This window comes from Halichoeres trimaculatus, unplaced genomic scaffold, assembly GCF_033239565.1.
Source record: "Halichoeres trimaculatus isolate MK-OKI-2021-1 unplaced genomic scaffold, fHalTri1.1 fHalTri1_scaffold_1, whole genome shotgun sequence".
NCBI lineage: Eukaryota > Metazoa > Chordata > Actinopteri > Labriformes > Labridae > Halichoeres > Halichoeres trimaculatus.
The window spans coordinates 35806770-35821717 of NW_027437179.1; the positions used below are offsets into that span (position 1 = coordinate 35806770).

The 14948-nt window shown below is 41.4% G+C and overlaps 1 protein-coding gene across 1 annotated transcript; it reads left to right on the forward strand.

Moving 5' to 3' along the window:
• Positions 1-232: 232 nt before the first annotated feature.
• dhrs3b (dehydrogenase/reductase (SDR family) member 3b) lies at positions 233-13207 on the forward strand. The gene is made up of 6 exons (XM_074669391.1): positions 233-944; positions 8396-8539; positions 10018-10137; positions 10537-10775; positions 12538-12663; positions 12758-13207. The coding sequence occupies exons 1-6, from the start codon at positions 750-752 to the stop codon at positions 12840-12842; spliced, it is 909 nt and encodes a 302-aa protein (XP_074525492.1). The 5' UTR covers positions 233-749; the 3' UTR covers positions 12843-13207.
• The last annotated feature ends 1741 nt before the right edge of the window (positions 13208-14948 follow it).

Genomic DNA, 14948 nt, shown 5'->3' on the forward strand with positions numbered 1-14948 from the left:
TTGGTCGTTTTACCTTTAAATCTGATTGCATCATTATCCCCCCCCCCATCATGCAGCCAGGTGAAGTTCAGGTCAGTTAAATTATCCTAAACCCAGTGCAAACAAGATTTAGGCACCCACCTGGGACGCAGTTACAGCGACCGCTGGGGGGCCTCGGACCACAGGTTGAGAACCACCTCTGTAGACACATGAAAGGGGGTGGAGAAGGGGGAAGTACGCAGCCACTCAGGGCAGACGGGCACTGTGGAGCGAAATATTCATCCCCACTTAACATGTCAATCAGGATTAATGCCCTTACAAACCTCTCCTTTAGGTGCATCCTGGTCCTTTCACTGGTGGAGGAACCGGAGCCGGGGCAGAGGCGCTGATATATAAGGCAGACCAGAACAGGACAGCAACACAACAACTCCAAAGCGAAGCGGTTTCAGTAGCGCACACAGCGGAGCGTCGCCTGGACTTGTGTTTCACGTCTGTGCGTCCTGACAGGCGTAATGACTGATCACACACACTCGAGAGCGTGATCCATATCGACTGACATGTCAGCGCTCCCTGAACTCACACACATCTGCTATTTTTAACATTTTTACGCGGATGGATTACTCATGCAGCACTTTCTGACGCTGCACATGATTTTATGTTCATGCAGACAGACTCGCAGCAGCTCATAAGTCGCTGTTTGGACGCTTTCAGTAAAACTTGCTGCAGCGTAAGCACTGTAGTTGTCGTGAGCGCGTGAGCACTTCCCCGAGATGGAGCTGAAGAGCGCGTGTCGTATGTTTCTTTTCCCGGTGCAAATGATCTTTTGTATCGTGAGGGCAAGTTTGTCAGCTCTGTTCCCCGGCAGGAGGAAGGATCTGACCAAGGAGGTGGTGTTGATCACCGGAGGGGGAAGAGGCATCGGGCGTCACCTGGCCAAAGAGTTCGCTAAGCAGGGGGCCAGAAAGGTAAATTCATACACTGACAGACAACCTGTTGCACATGCGTAAAGCTAAACTCGACAAAGCCTCATTATTAACCATATAAATCACAACTTTATGGAGAGAAAATGAATTGAAGGTATTTTCAAAAAGGATTAAACACTGTTGATATCTACCATAGCTGACCCAGCTTCTGAAATTGTCTATATTTGTTAAATTTTGCATAAATAATGACTTGATACGTTTGAAATTGCTTGTTGGACCAGAAAGCTCTTGTAGATATCAATTTGTGTCCCCATGAAGTGTTTTCAGCCTACTTCCAGGCCCGTTTCAGCTCATATGTTATATTTAGTTCCAAATTATTGAGTTTTAGGATCTCAGGTGAAACAAAAAAAAAAGTTAGAGTAATTATTTTGTTCTCCTGAGGCATGCTGAATCTTCAATGTGTGCCCAGTACAAGTTATTCCTCCTGCCTCCACACACCTCCCCCTCCCAGTAGTCCTGTCCACCCTCTCCCAGGTGTATTGTTGTTCCACTGTTCTATGGAAGCAGGGATCATAACCTCTCAGAAGCCTATTGGTCCAGTGAGACCAAAAGCACTGCCCGTAATTTTGCTCCAAGTATTGCTCAACAACCTGGGGTCAACATGAGGGCAGGTCTGCACTGCCTGGCTGCCTGATTGAAGTGATAAAGAGCTGTATGTGGCTGACACTCACTCTGATAGGGTCTGTGCTGGTTCTGGTGTGAGCGACAGGTCTGGAGAGTGTGTTATTGATGGATTCAGAGTGTGGTTAGGACATTTATTCCAGCTTGTGTTTGTGGAGGAAGTGCTCGAGAATGCTTCAAAGCATGTCCTGTTATTACCACATTAGAAGGTCAGACCAATTAGTGACCACGCTTTGTTCTGTCGTAAACTCTGCCAACATATCGCAACATAAACAAAGAGTCCTCATTGCATCTAATGAAAACCAGACTAGAGTTTATTTTCTTTGTATCAAGAGGACATAAGAAGCCTTTTATGGCTGCATGTGCAAAACTAAATGAACAAAAAGCGAGCAGCACAGTCTCACATCAGTTTAATAACAGAATCTTCAGAGAGGTAACATATCAGAGACACAATGCACTGACTTGTTTACTACGAGACTGAAGTTGTATTTCATCATCTTCTCCCAGATGGGTGTTGATGTGAACTCTTCATGCTGTTACTCAGGGTTTTACTGCTCTCTGGAAGACGTTCAAGTGTGTAACACCCTGTCCTATAGATCATAAAGTTACCTCAACTCAACTGAACTCGACTTAATTCATATTGGATGATTCATGTGAGCTTGAGGCGTGCATTGCTCCTCAAAGAAAGATAAAAAGGATTAAAACAATAACAAATGTTGCAAAAGGAGGAAATATCAACAGGATTAGGCTAAATTTTGCATGGTTGCACAACTGCAGTAGTAAAATTACAAAAAAAGCTGTGCTTTTATTTTGGCGGGGGGGCTTTTTACAGCCCTTTCGCTACAGCAGAGTTGGCTATGAGCGTGTTGCGCTAACAAAACTGAAATCTGAGCAAGTGTTTATGTTTTATTTGGGCAAATATTTCAAATTAAACTTGATATGAGCCATTTTTACCTGACAATTCCAGAAAAATGTCTTACTTGAAGATATTTAATGACAAAGTGATGCCTGAAGAAAAATGTGCTCGTTAAGTTTCTTGTTTTAAGACATTAATCTTTTTGTATAAGGTGTCAATTTGTCTCTTAATATCTGAAAACAGGGCTTCTTTGTACTTTTCATTTGAATATGGCTTATATTAATCCTAATAAGACGACATTCATTAAAAAAATGAACCAATAAATGCTGTTTAGAGTTCAGTTTTTGCGGTGTAACATCTGTAGTCCATGTAGTTTGGCGGTGATGATGTTTGAAAATACGCACTCATGTAAAGATTCATATTGTTTTCTGGGTTTCTTACGAGGGGATGGATGCCTTTCACATTTGAAACGATATGGTACGGTTGCCCAGTACCTGGTAATTGATACCGGTACTCAACAGTACCAATATTTGCTACTTTTTTGTGTTTATGTGGTAAAAAATGTCAATTTGTTTAATATCAGAATATGTTTTTTTCTTTTCAATTTAACATATTTATAAGGTTATATAAACTTGCAATGCTGTGTCCATGTTCAGTATGGAAAATCACCTACTCTTTCACTCCCTCACAGTCACAAGGATGCAGTTACCTTCAATTGGTACCTTTTTGATTTTACGTGAATAGGTACCCGGTACTTTTGACAGTTGGTACCTATAAAAGTACCTAATTCGGTCCCAAATAGCCCTGGCCCCAAATAGCCCATCCCTATTTCTTACTATAGAAACTAGAAACTAGAAAAAAGGCAAGAAAAACAGACACATGAAATGCAACATACTAAAAACAACTTATTGCAAAAAAAAAAAGGAAAATAAAAGGGAACACAACCAGGCAAGGAAACTAAGTCTCACCGAGGTTAAAAACCAAAGAATAAAAATGGGTTTAAAAAGCTTTTTAAAAGTGTTTAATTTAACATTTAATGCTTAATACAAACTTAGCATTCCTCAAAACACTGCTATTATGCAAAAATGTGAGATGAGTTTAAAAAAAAAAAACTCATATGCTCTAAAATGCTAAAAACAAACAGTCAGATTCACAAAAAAGGGAATTTGTCATAGTTTTTCACAAGACATATAATCAGGAACTCTCCACAGATTACATATGAGTGGCCAAAATAATCCAGTGCATGTCATGGTTGCTTGAAATCAGCATAAAACTTCTCATCTCTTTCTGCCCATTCCTGAAAACCCCCCTTCCCCCCTCACCATCCCTCACCCTAACAAGCAGCCGTCACTGTGGCCTGTGATGCCTCACTATCTGCACACACACTTCTCCTCCTCGCAGCAGGTCAGGCTCTGTTTCCATCATCATTTCAAGCTACGGTTGATCTACCAATCCAGTGGGTGAACATTACACAGCTGAGTGCCTGATGAGCCGCTGGTGTCCCTTTTAGCCGTAATGTGCTAATACGGAGCAGCTCGATTTTTGATCACCTCAGATGGGAGTCGTTATTACACATGGAAGAACGAGGCGGTAATTTCCCCGCTAGAAAGCCTTGAGCGGCCCGACTAAAAGCTGTGGGTTATAATTATCCCTACATGTGTGACACGGGCTTCACGTCTCCGATGCTCTCTCAAGGCGCAATTTTAGCAGCTTGAAAACATGGCTAAAAGCTCAGTGAAACACTAACTGCCTCCCCTGTCTTTCAATGCCATCTCCTCGGGGAATGAGCTGGAAGAAACCGGTGTGTTTTAAAAGCTTTACTCTGCAGCTGCACAACAAAGGATGTCACCACGCTTTTCAGCACCTCATTGTTGGGTATTATCAAGGTGTGAAGGCCTTGAAAACAACACCTGGGGTAACGCATTTGACAATTACTCCCTGCCTAAAGAGATGCTAAAAGGATACAGGGCTCTAATTATGAATGGGAATAACCTCCACGAACTTGCTCTCACCCCTGTTCGAGCCCCTTTGTGATTGGCAGCCGGAATTTCCTTTTTCCTCAGCTCGGGCTTTGGTGTTTTCACGGTGTGAGGAAGACTAACTACAGCGTTGATGAAAGAATCCAGCAAGATTGTGAGCTGGGGACTCAGGAGGGGTGCCAGGTCTTCTTGTGTGCAGTTAGAGGAGGAAGTGTTGCAGAACGAAGCTCAGAAACAATAAACCAGAGCAATGTGTTTTCAAAAACAGCATCCAAGTTCAGAGCACAGCGAGAGGTCTTTGAGAACAATCCCAGTAAATAGCTCAAGTTAGAGCAGCATTCTTCTTCAAAGCTCCTTTTATAGAATATTTCTGCACCATGGAAACAACTCCAGAAGAAAGTGTTTGCAGAAAACATTGATTTTTATGTGGTTGGTAAGATTACATAAGGAGACCACTGCAAGGGAGATGGACCAAAGAGAGGAGGCTCTGACAGCAGGTTTTCTGTGGGTGTGCGTGTTGTGCTGGAGGCGGGAAGCACACCGCTCCCAGCTGGGTATTGCCCTGCGACTGACCTTGCTGTCTCCGCAGTAATTAGACAGCGGCAGGCGACTGCCTCCTGAACTCCTGCTGCCCCCTCTGTGTGCTGCCTCTCTGCTGGCTCATACAATGGGTGTGAAAAGGAGGGTTCATACCCACCAATACATTTATATCCTGGAGATAGAGAGTTTCTGAGATTCTGCTGGAGTAACTAAAAATCTCCTGAAAATATCTGGACATGTCCAAGAGCTTTGCCCCTGATTTTTTTTTTTTTTTTTTTTTTCAAAATTGCTCATTCACACAGGTCCCTTAAAGCATGAAGTTCTCTTAGTCTGACAGAGGAGGGGAATAAGTCACCTTGTACTTTGTATCAAAGATGGCAGAGGAAGTTGAGTCGCTCTGGTTGCACATCAGAACTATCATGTGTCCACATGATTTAAGTAAATTTCAGATTTACCTGCTGCATTTACTCAAACCGTCTTTTTGACGAAACAGATAAAACAAGTCTGAGTGAAGCTGGAATGCTAACACTGACCATTTACGTTCACACATGCCCCATAACCAGAAAATTTAAGAAATTTTCAGCTAAGTGCACTTTTTTTTTCTCCTGCTGTTGGATTTCTTACGTTTTATCTTATTAAGCACATTTATATCAATATCCCGATGATCAAGATCATTCGATTGCAAGTTCGGTTGGGTGTTGATAAGCTCTCTGGCCTTTGTTTTAATTAATTAATTAATTTATTTATTTTACTTTTTCTTAATTAAGTAACCACTTTGTAAAACAATGTTTTAAAGGTGCTTTATGAATATTTTTCTTATTATTAGAATTATGATAGGTGAGCACAGGCTATGGTTGTACAGAATCAGATACTTACATAAATAAAAAAATGCATCTTTTGGGCTAGCTTGACTAAAATTTGACTTTGAAATACACGTAAACATCTCAAAACGGCTGAATTTACATCCGCTTAAATTTTGTACACATTTAAATGATACAGTCTGGCATCCATTTTTTCTTCTCCGAGGGAGGGCTGAAAAGTGTGTAGCCTGACTAGGAAGGAGTTATGCCATAGTGATGAAACTTGGTATACATTAAATTCAACATTTTCTTGAAGCATGGTTTATTTTCAGATTAACTGACGCTGATGCAGTGTTTGAGGACTTTGAAAAGTAGAACCAGAGACTTTTTGTGAATATGGATAAAATTTGGCACTTTTTGTAAATTTACGTCAACATGGTTGCTACATTAGGGGATGATGCTCCAGCTTTATCAATTGTGAAAAAGTGGGTGGCTGAATTCAAGAGGGGTAGGGAGAGCCGTGAAAATGACCCAAGGTCTGGACGTCTTGTCATGGCAAGAACCCAAGAAAACATGGACCGTGTTGAAAAATTAACCATGCCATAAGTGACAGAAAATGTTTAATTTCATGCATGCCACTTCATTGCTATGACATAACTCCTTCCTAGTCGGGCTATGAACTTTACAGTCTACCCTTTGTATGTATACTCGGGATGAGCCATTCCATCTTTTCCCACAGCAATACCTGGGCTTTGATACCAGCCAATACCGATCCAATCCAGTAGGATGCAAGTCTTAAATTAACATTCTCTATTCCTTGAGACTAAGAGTTGGAGAGGTTAATCCTGCTTTCACCTTCAGTCTGAATGACTGAAAGTTGAACAAATTGCTTGGGGCTGAAAAAAATTCACGTGAAGGCCCATCAGCTTAGAAGGTGGAGCAAATGTTGGTACCTTACTAACAAACTTGATGTAACTTGACAAATGGCGAAGCTTTGTGCTGCCTTGTTGGTCAAAATCTGCAGGTTTCACATTAAAGTCTTGGTCCTAGTATTTGTTGTAACCATCAATGCAAAAAACATGGATTATCTTTATCCTTTCTTTGCATTCTTTCCCCAGTTCATCCCAGGGAAAAACCTGACTTTAGCAGTGAATGGAGTCTTCCTCACCGTAACTCTTCAGGTTGAGCGTTGCAGCAGTAATTTGCTGATCAGAGAGCTTTTACTTGCTGCTCATGTTCATGTTGCATCTTGTTCGACATGCTTTGTTAGAACAATCAATGGTTTATCTCTGAAAGCCGAGGCGGCTTGTGCTAGGTCAATTAAAAACTGTTCCTTACTGTTTCTTTCCAGATAGCAATTTGGCCCAGGCTTGTTTGTTCTGAGGGTCCTGTGTGTTGTGACGGGTGATAAACCTAATGAATTAAATAACATTTAAGCAGGAGAGCACAGTTTGAGTGCTGACTTTTAATGAGAGCTGTCAGCTTTGTTTGTAAGGGCTCAAATCCTATTAAAAGCTTTCGCTTATTTATCAAGCCCTGTCTGCCTTCGCTGATTACCTTAACGGGCCCGCAAATGAAGCAAACAGAGAGCCCAATCAAAGGCAACTCACACGAGGGCGGCTCACACACTGAGCCAAACCCTTATTGCTTCAGATCTGATAAAGAAATAAAGGACAGATTCCAGACTGCAATCAGTGGCGTCCCTGGAGCTTTTAAGTGTCAGTGTTTCCATGTTTGGTTTACTTCTGAGGCTATTAGCTTCAGACACATGAAGAGTGCAGAGCCGTGCGTTAATTTGGTGATTTTTAAGGGTTGTGACTGAGCAAATTAACAAACCGTCATTGGCAGTTTGTAATGTTTGGCTCTTTTAAAAAGCTGAGTGAATTTTTTAAGGATTGGCACTTTTTGAAAACAGGAGGTTCAGTTAACACAAAGGACGCTGTGTGATCATATGAAGCCACATTTCAAGAGACATTTTGTATGTGTTTGCTGACACGCACTCAGTTCTCCTGCCTGTCTCACATACACAATATCACTTTCCACAAGACTTTTTGCTCAAATATTAACCTTGGTCACGGGCGGCTGGCCAAATCCCACACCAGCGTCCTCAGCACTTCACACACGCACTGTTTTCAGACTCCCTGACCAGAAACGACGGCGCTCATCTGCCCAACAGGCCGTGTAATCTCTTTGAGAATTTGTGTTTGAGAGATGAGGAGGGCTCACCCCCTGATTTCATTACCTTTCCCTGACCCCAAAGACTGACAGATCTAATTGCCCAATCACTAGTCCCTCCCCAACCCCCCACCCCAGCCTACCTCCATCCAACCTCATGTTCCCTGCTCAAATGACCGGCCTTCATTTAGTCTCCGAGTGGATGAAGAGACAGTTCATTCACACAGCAACCCCCGAGCCTTTAATCTTGCTGGAGAACTATTTGTTTGAGTGAAAATGGCCTCTCTGTTCTCTGAATGAAAAGAGCATCACTGCCCAAAGACCTCCAGAGTTACAGCTGGCCTCTCTGCCAGAAATATTACACAAACAAACACAATGTTTGGTCGAGGAAAACAAACTTCTTCTCCTATATTTAGGCCTGGCTTTGTGATTTTAACCTTTTTTAAAAAATCTTTTTGATAGGTAATCCTGTGGGGAAGGACTGAGAAGTGCCTGAAGGAAACAGCTGAGGAGATTTCCCTCTCGGGAACAGAGTGCCACTACTTCCTGTGTGATGTGGCCAATCGGGAGGAAGTTTACAAGCAAGCGAAGGTGGTTAGAGAAAAGGTAAACATGCTCTTTCTCTTGAATGCCTCTGTATGTCACAATAACAATAAATTCTATCTATCTATCTATCTATCTATCGATCTATCTATCTATCTATCTATCTATCTATCTATCTATCTATCTATCTATCTATCTATCTATCTATCTATCTATCTATCTATCTATCTATCTACAGTATTTCATGTAGGGCTGCAACTAACGATTATTTTAGCAATCGATTACTCTAATGATTATATTTACGATTTAGCAGTTAAATAATAGTGCAACACCATAGCAGCTCAACACAGTGGACCCTGCTAATAAATCCAACAACTACACATAGCTTTTACATTAGCTCAAACTAGGGCTGCAACTAATGATTATTTTGATAATCGATTACTCTGATGATTATTTTTACGATTAATCAATGAATCGGAAAAAAAAGGATGAGAATGCATAAAAATGAAATTTGCAAAACTAAACATGCATTGTTATTTTAGTTGATGACTATTTTTTGCCTAAAGATATATTCCAAGAAACAACATATTTGAACAAAGTTTAAGCTAACCAGATGCTAAATTCATAAAATACAACAAATAAAACGAATGTATTGTCACTTACAGAATCAACAGTTTGGGCAAAATAATAGAAAATACATTGTTATGTCAGCAGATGAAGAACTTAGTGGGCCAGAAAGGCAAATAAATAAAATTGTGTCTTCAATCTTCTCACCTGCAGGTCAAGCAGTTCATCCCCTCTGCCCTACCAGTATCTGTAGCAGCTAACACTAATGCTAACGTTAGTTTAATGAACTCCTCAAGGTTTTTAAACAGGTTAATGATTTAATAAAAAGACAAAATGAGTCCTTAAAGACAAACCATGTATTTCACAACATATAAAAGACATGTATGTGGGATTCTGTAGCGCCTCACCTCACTGTTGAACTCCTGGCTCGTCATCAATGAGCCCAACATGTTTGCGTCTTAGGTGCTGGGTCATTGCAGTCATACTGCCGTGCCATGCAGGGTCATTTTTGTCAATTAACAGGCTGTGTGCTTTTACTCAGCATGACAAATTCCCAAACTCTGGGATTTTTTAAAAAACATTGTGTTTACTTGTTACCCTCAATTGCCGGTTCGGCTTCTTCTCTGCCACGCTGATCTATTTACATGTGACACATACAGCCCCACAGCCCAGGTAATCTACACCAGTCAAGTAGGTGGCAGTAATGCACCCTCAGCTGGTTACCAACCGCTAAATAATCCGACAAAAAGGAAGAAGACAAATCAACTGAAGACGAGCTAATACAGTAATGATGCAGCATAGTGCATTGTTTATGGAAAAACATTGACACTTTTACTAATCGATTTTTATCAATTCATCGTTGCAGCCTTAATCTTGTGTCCCCCATCTGGTGAAATCTCTGAACAAGATAAAACAGAAAAAAAACACTCAAGGTCTCTGACTCCTCTTTCATTGTTATGTTTTTTGGCTCTCAGGTCGGAGATGTCACGATATTAGTGAACAACGCAGCGGTAGTCCACGGGAAAAGTTTGATGGACAGCGACGATGATGCCCTCCTGAAGTCCCAGCACATCAACACGATGGGACAGTTCTGGGTAAGACGACTTTGAGACAGTGAAGCAGGAGGGGAATTCCTCCCTGCAGATTACCCTTATCATTTTCCTCCATTGGTTACAGCACAGCAGCATTTATTGCAGGCGAACGCAGACTTGTCAATCACAGCTGCTATAAAGGCAGGTTAAGTGGGGTATTTCCAAATCCCCCCTCAGCTCCTGAAACATCAGAGGGGGTTTTGAAACTCCTGGCATTTCTATTTTGAATAGAGATGAAAAGACTGTGTCGTATGCAGACAGAAATGCAATTATCAACTAAATGGAAATGGAAATTTAATCTCTGGTTACACTGCGAGTCTGTTCCTCTTGTGTCTTCTTCTGAATATAATTCACCTCACTCTCCTCCACCTTGTCTTTATTCTCCCATTTCATTCTTTCCAGACAACAAAGGCCTTCCTTCCTCGGATGCTGGAGCTGCAGCACGGCCATGTGGTGTGCATAAACTCCATCCTGTCCCAGTCCCCAATCCCAGGAGCCATAGACTACTGCACGTCCAAGGCCTCGTCTCTGGCCTTCATGGAGAGTCTGACGCTCGGTCTGCTGGACTGTCCCGGTGTGAGCTGCACCACCGTGCTGCCGTTTCACACCAATACAGAGATGTTCCAGGGCATGAGAGTCAGGTGTGTAAGGATGTTCCACATGGTTTCATTCTAGATTAGACTGATCCACGACAAAGTTGGGTGTTTTTTAATCTTGTTCCCTAGAATAAATCACAAGTCTGGACTTAGTCGTCCAACTTTGCCATGAGATTGAATTTTCTTATTTACATTTCTTTGACTTTCTTGCCTCTTCATGATCATAAACTTCACTCTTTCAACAAATAGTCAAACCAACATTGGTATACAAGATGAAATTAGTTAGCCGTAATGTTGATATCTCAAAGCTGAACTCCCCGGTTTTACAAGTGCTCTTTAAATTACCGTAACTCCTCAACCATTTAAGTTAACAAGAAAATTCAAACAGCTTCTCAAAGAACAAAAAACAAGCTCTACTGCGATATTGGGTGCGATGGTACTGCACAGGAATCAGGGTGCAACAATATTACAATCAGAGGCCATAATTGGTGCAAGCTGTACTCATTACCGTAACTCTTCAACTATTTGAGCAAGAGAAAAAATTCAAACTGTTCCTGAAAGAAGAGATGAATAATAGGTTTATTGATGATAAGTCGCAATGCTGCACTGGGGGCCTAGTGTTTAATGGGCAGGGCAGTAAGGACTGAGGGAGGATATGGAATCAAAAGCATGCGGCAAAAGTCACAGTCTGCAACATGCGGGTGGACGAAGCAACATAAGCCTGACAGTTTTTGCAGTTGCTACAGTGGAAATTTTAAAGAAGTTCAAGAAAATATCATCATGAGCAAACAGGAATGATAACTTAAACCTTGCATATGGTGCAAACCTGGGAGAAAAACAAAAAGGGGGTAAAGAAGTAAATCAATGGTTAATGGAGAGGAATCATTTACAAGACGCCAAGATGTCCCTTTATGCAGAGTGCTGTTAATGCTCATACATGTAGCTCTCTCTGGCAAACTTGAGAAGCTTTTAGGAGTTTTGTACATGTGTGGGTTTACCTGGAGCTCTATAAACTTGCATTAACCCATTTTTACTGGGTACAACATTTATGCATTTACACCTTTAAGGCCAGATGCAACGTACTATGTGGCATAAGAAACAAAAATTAAAACAAACTTTCTACTTCGACATGTCGCATCCTGCCTTAAAAGTTATTACGTGTAAATTTGCATCTGGTCTAAAAGGGTTAGAATGTCCACCAAAGAGCTTATTAGCCAAGAGGTCCCCACTTTGTTCCCTGGTGGCAGCTGCAGCTCAGTTGTAGAGTTGTCGTCTCTTAATCAAGACGTTGGGGTTTAATCCAGCTCCTGCAGTCACACACTGAAGTGTCCTTGAGTAAGACACTGAACCCTGTTGCTCCAGGTGTTGTGAGAATGTATATAAATGAGATTAACTAATACTGATGCTCCTCTCATATAGCAGTCTCCACCATCATTGACTTGAGACCAATTAAAAGTGGCTTTTGTTAATATTTTTTTTCCCTGTAAACAGGTCTAATAATAAATATAGAGACAGAGATACTTAGAGAGTTAAAGAAAAAAGGAAAAAAAAAAAACACAACCCCAACTAAAACCCACCCTTTCCCCTGAACCAGAACTCCAAACCCAAGCGGCATGTTACATCTGAAGTCCACAGTGGTTGTTAGAAGTTAGTGCCTAGTTTGGCGCCATGGACTCTCACTATTAATAAGTCCAAGTACACAACAGTTTAAAGTGTCTTGAGTGCACAGAAAGAATGTAGAGGCCCTAAGTCCATTTACCTTTCATTTTTTACCACTTTATCTAAAATACTGTCCTTTCATCGACAGATTTCCTCAGCTCTTTCCACCTCTCAAACCTGAGGTGGTTGCCCAGAGGACTGTGGATGCTGTCAGAGCCGACAAAGCCTTCCTTTACCTGCCCTGGACGATGCACGCACTTGTTATTCTAAAAAGGTAAAACAAAAACTTCCCTCTCAAAACTGGCTTTCAGTATCTTCTTTTTCTTTCCTGCTTCTTATTCTCTCTTTGGTTTCCCTTCACTCTCCAGCTTCATGCCACAAGTCGCACTTGAAGAAATCCACAAGTTTTCGGGGAGTTACACCTGCATGAACACGTTCAAAGGGAGGACATGAGCACAACATGTGAGAGCGACCTGAGCAGCTCTTGGGTGTAATGAAGGGAATATGGACCTAAAAACATGTGGAAGTGGAGGAGGCCCCATGCCAGAGTGAAGATAAACACTTAGAGGACATGAGAGGTGGTTGCTCCTGCAGGACGACGCCTGGTCCCATTTGTATGCATGTGTGCAGGCGTGTGTGTATAGTATGAAGGACTGAATGCCATTCTCTCCCTGAACAGAAGCCATGTGTAGTTCTGAAGCAGTAGTTATTCTAGAAGTTTCTGTGACACTTGTTTTAGTCTGTTTTTACACATCTTTTTTATTCTCCTTTTAACTTGTTTTTGAATCCAAACCAGACAATAAATGGAGTTTTAGAGACGTGCTGTGTGTCTTTGTGCATGATGAAACAGAAGAGTCAACACTTGGGAGGCACGCATTGTTTGGTGTCGGGGTGTTGACTCCCACGGCTCTGTGAAACACCTTTGATTTATTCCAAGCATGAGATCAGTGACTGTGACAGACGATGTTGTCAAAACATAAAACGCACGCTGGGGGGGAGGGGGGGCATAATTGTGTTATTGTTTGTTCTCTGCTGTCACAAAACGGTGCAGAGGGATGGTGTAATCCCCCAGAACTAAAATGAACTCATCAGTGGTGGAGACTCTGTCTTTAGGAGTGACGAGAGGTCCAGACTGTGTGAATGAATCAGGTCAGACAGAGAGGTGTATCAAACCCTGAGGCAAAACTCATCACAAAACCTGAACTGTTTGAGTTAAACTTTCTCTCTAGATTAAACTCATTTACTTACTATGCGGGGGGAAAAAAACACAAATGCTCATATTGTAGACAAGATAATGACGGGACATAAATAATCCTCTTCTGTTAGCTGTAGAGGGGAAAGGAGCTGCTTGAGTTTTAAAACTGACCATTAAAATTAGAAAAAGCCAAATGTGTTGTAGATTAATTATAAAATCCTTAAAAAAGACTTTATTTTACTCAAACTTTTTTAAAACAAAATAACTTGTTGAGGTGATGATTCTCTTTTCAAGGCAACAGCCCAGTAAATGGGGATGGGTACCTTTCACATCTGTAACAATACAGTACCAATGCCCGGTACCTGGCAATCGGTACCACAATGCTGTGTTCTTGTCCATCATGGAAAATCCCCTACTCTTCCACTTCCTTACAGTCACAAGGATGCATTTAAGTACCTAAACATGGTACCTTTTGATTCTACATGAATCGGTACTCGGTACTTTTCACAGATTTCAGTTGGTGCCTTTAAAAGTACCTAATTCGGTACCCATCCCTACCAGTAAAGAAAGCTTTTGTCAATAAATCCAACCACTATTCAAGAGACTTGACTTCAATTCTTCAAAAAAACGCAAAAAAGTTTTGAAATCAGCAAGATTGATCTGAGAAGAAGTTTGACAGTCTATCAGAAAAAGGAAATTACATCTTATTTATAACTTTTGTTTAAAGCAAGGTGAATAATAACAGAATCTTGTTGAAATCATTAACCTTTTTTCTAAAGCTTTGTTTCCACCAAGCAGTCTGGTATGGATCAATACAGTTTGGTGCGAGTTGGATCCTACTTGTGTATCCACCATTGACTGTATATTAAGTGGACAGCATGGCCCTGCCATTTACCATTGTACGGTTTTGAAGCCAAAATACCCCGTCACAGGCGCTGCCGTTGGCAGCAGTTATGCAGCCAGAGTCTGCACAGTAGAGACTGTAAGGGATTCTGGGGGAATCTCAGTGAATCCGGGTTACAAAAATAATTTATTATATTTTTTCTTTCAAGAGTCTAATCTCTTCTTGGCTCTTCCTCCTGACAAATTTTACAATCCCCGATAAAAATATACAAGAGCAGCAGCTTTCAATCATCGTTAAATGCAACGTACAGTCTCATTTTTAACCTCGCACAACTACTGAAACAAAACTTTTCAGAAAAAAAGGACCTGAATACAAGGCAGCACAATAACATTTTAAAATCACAACAATTGGACCACAGCCCATCTGGAATGACTGGGTAGATGGATTTTTTGACCTACACTGCAGCCAGCCACCAAGGGGAGTAGTGGTGTAGTTGTGGTGACCTCACTTGAAGCCGAGC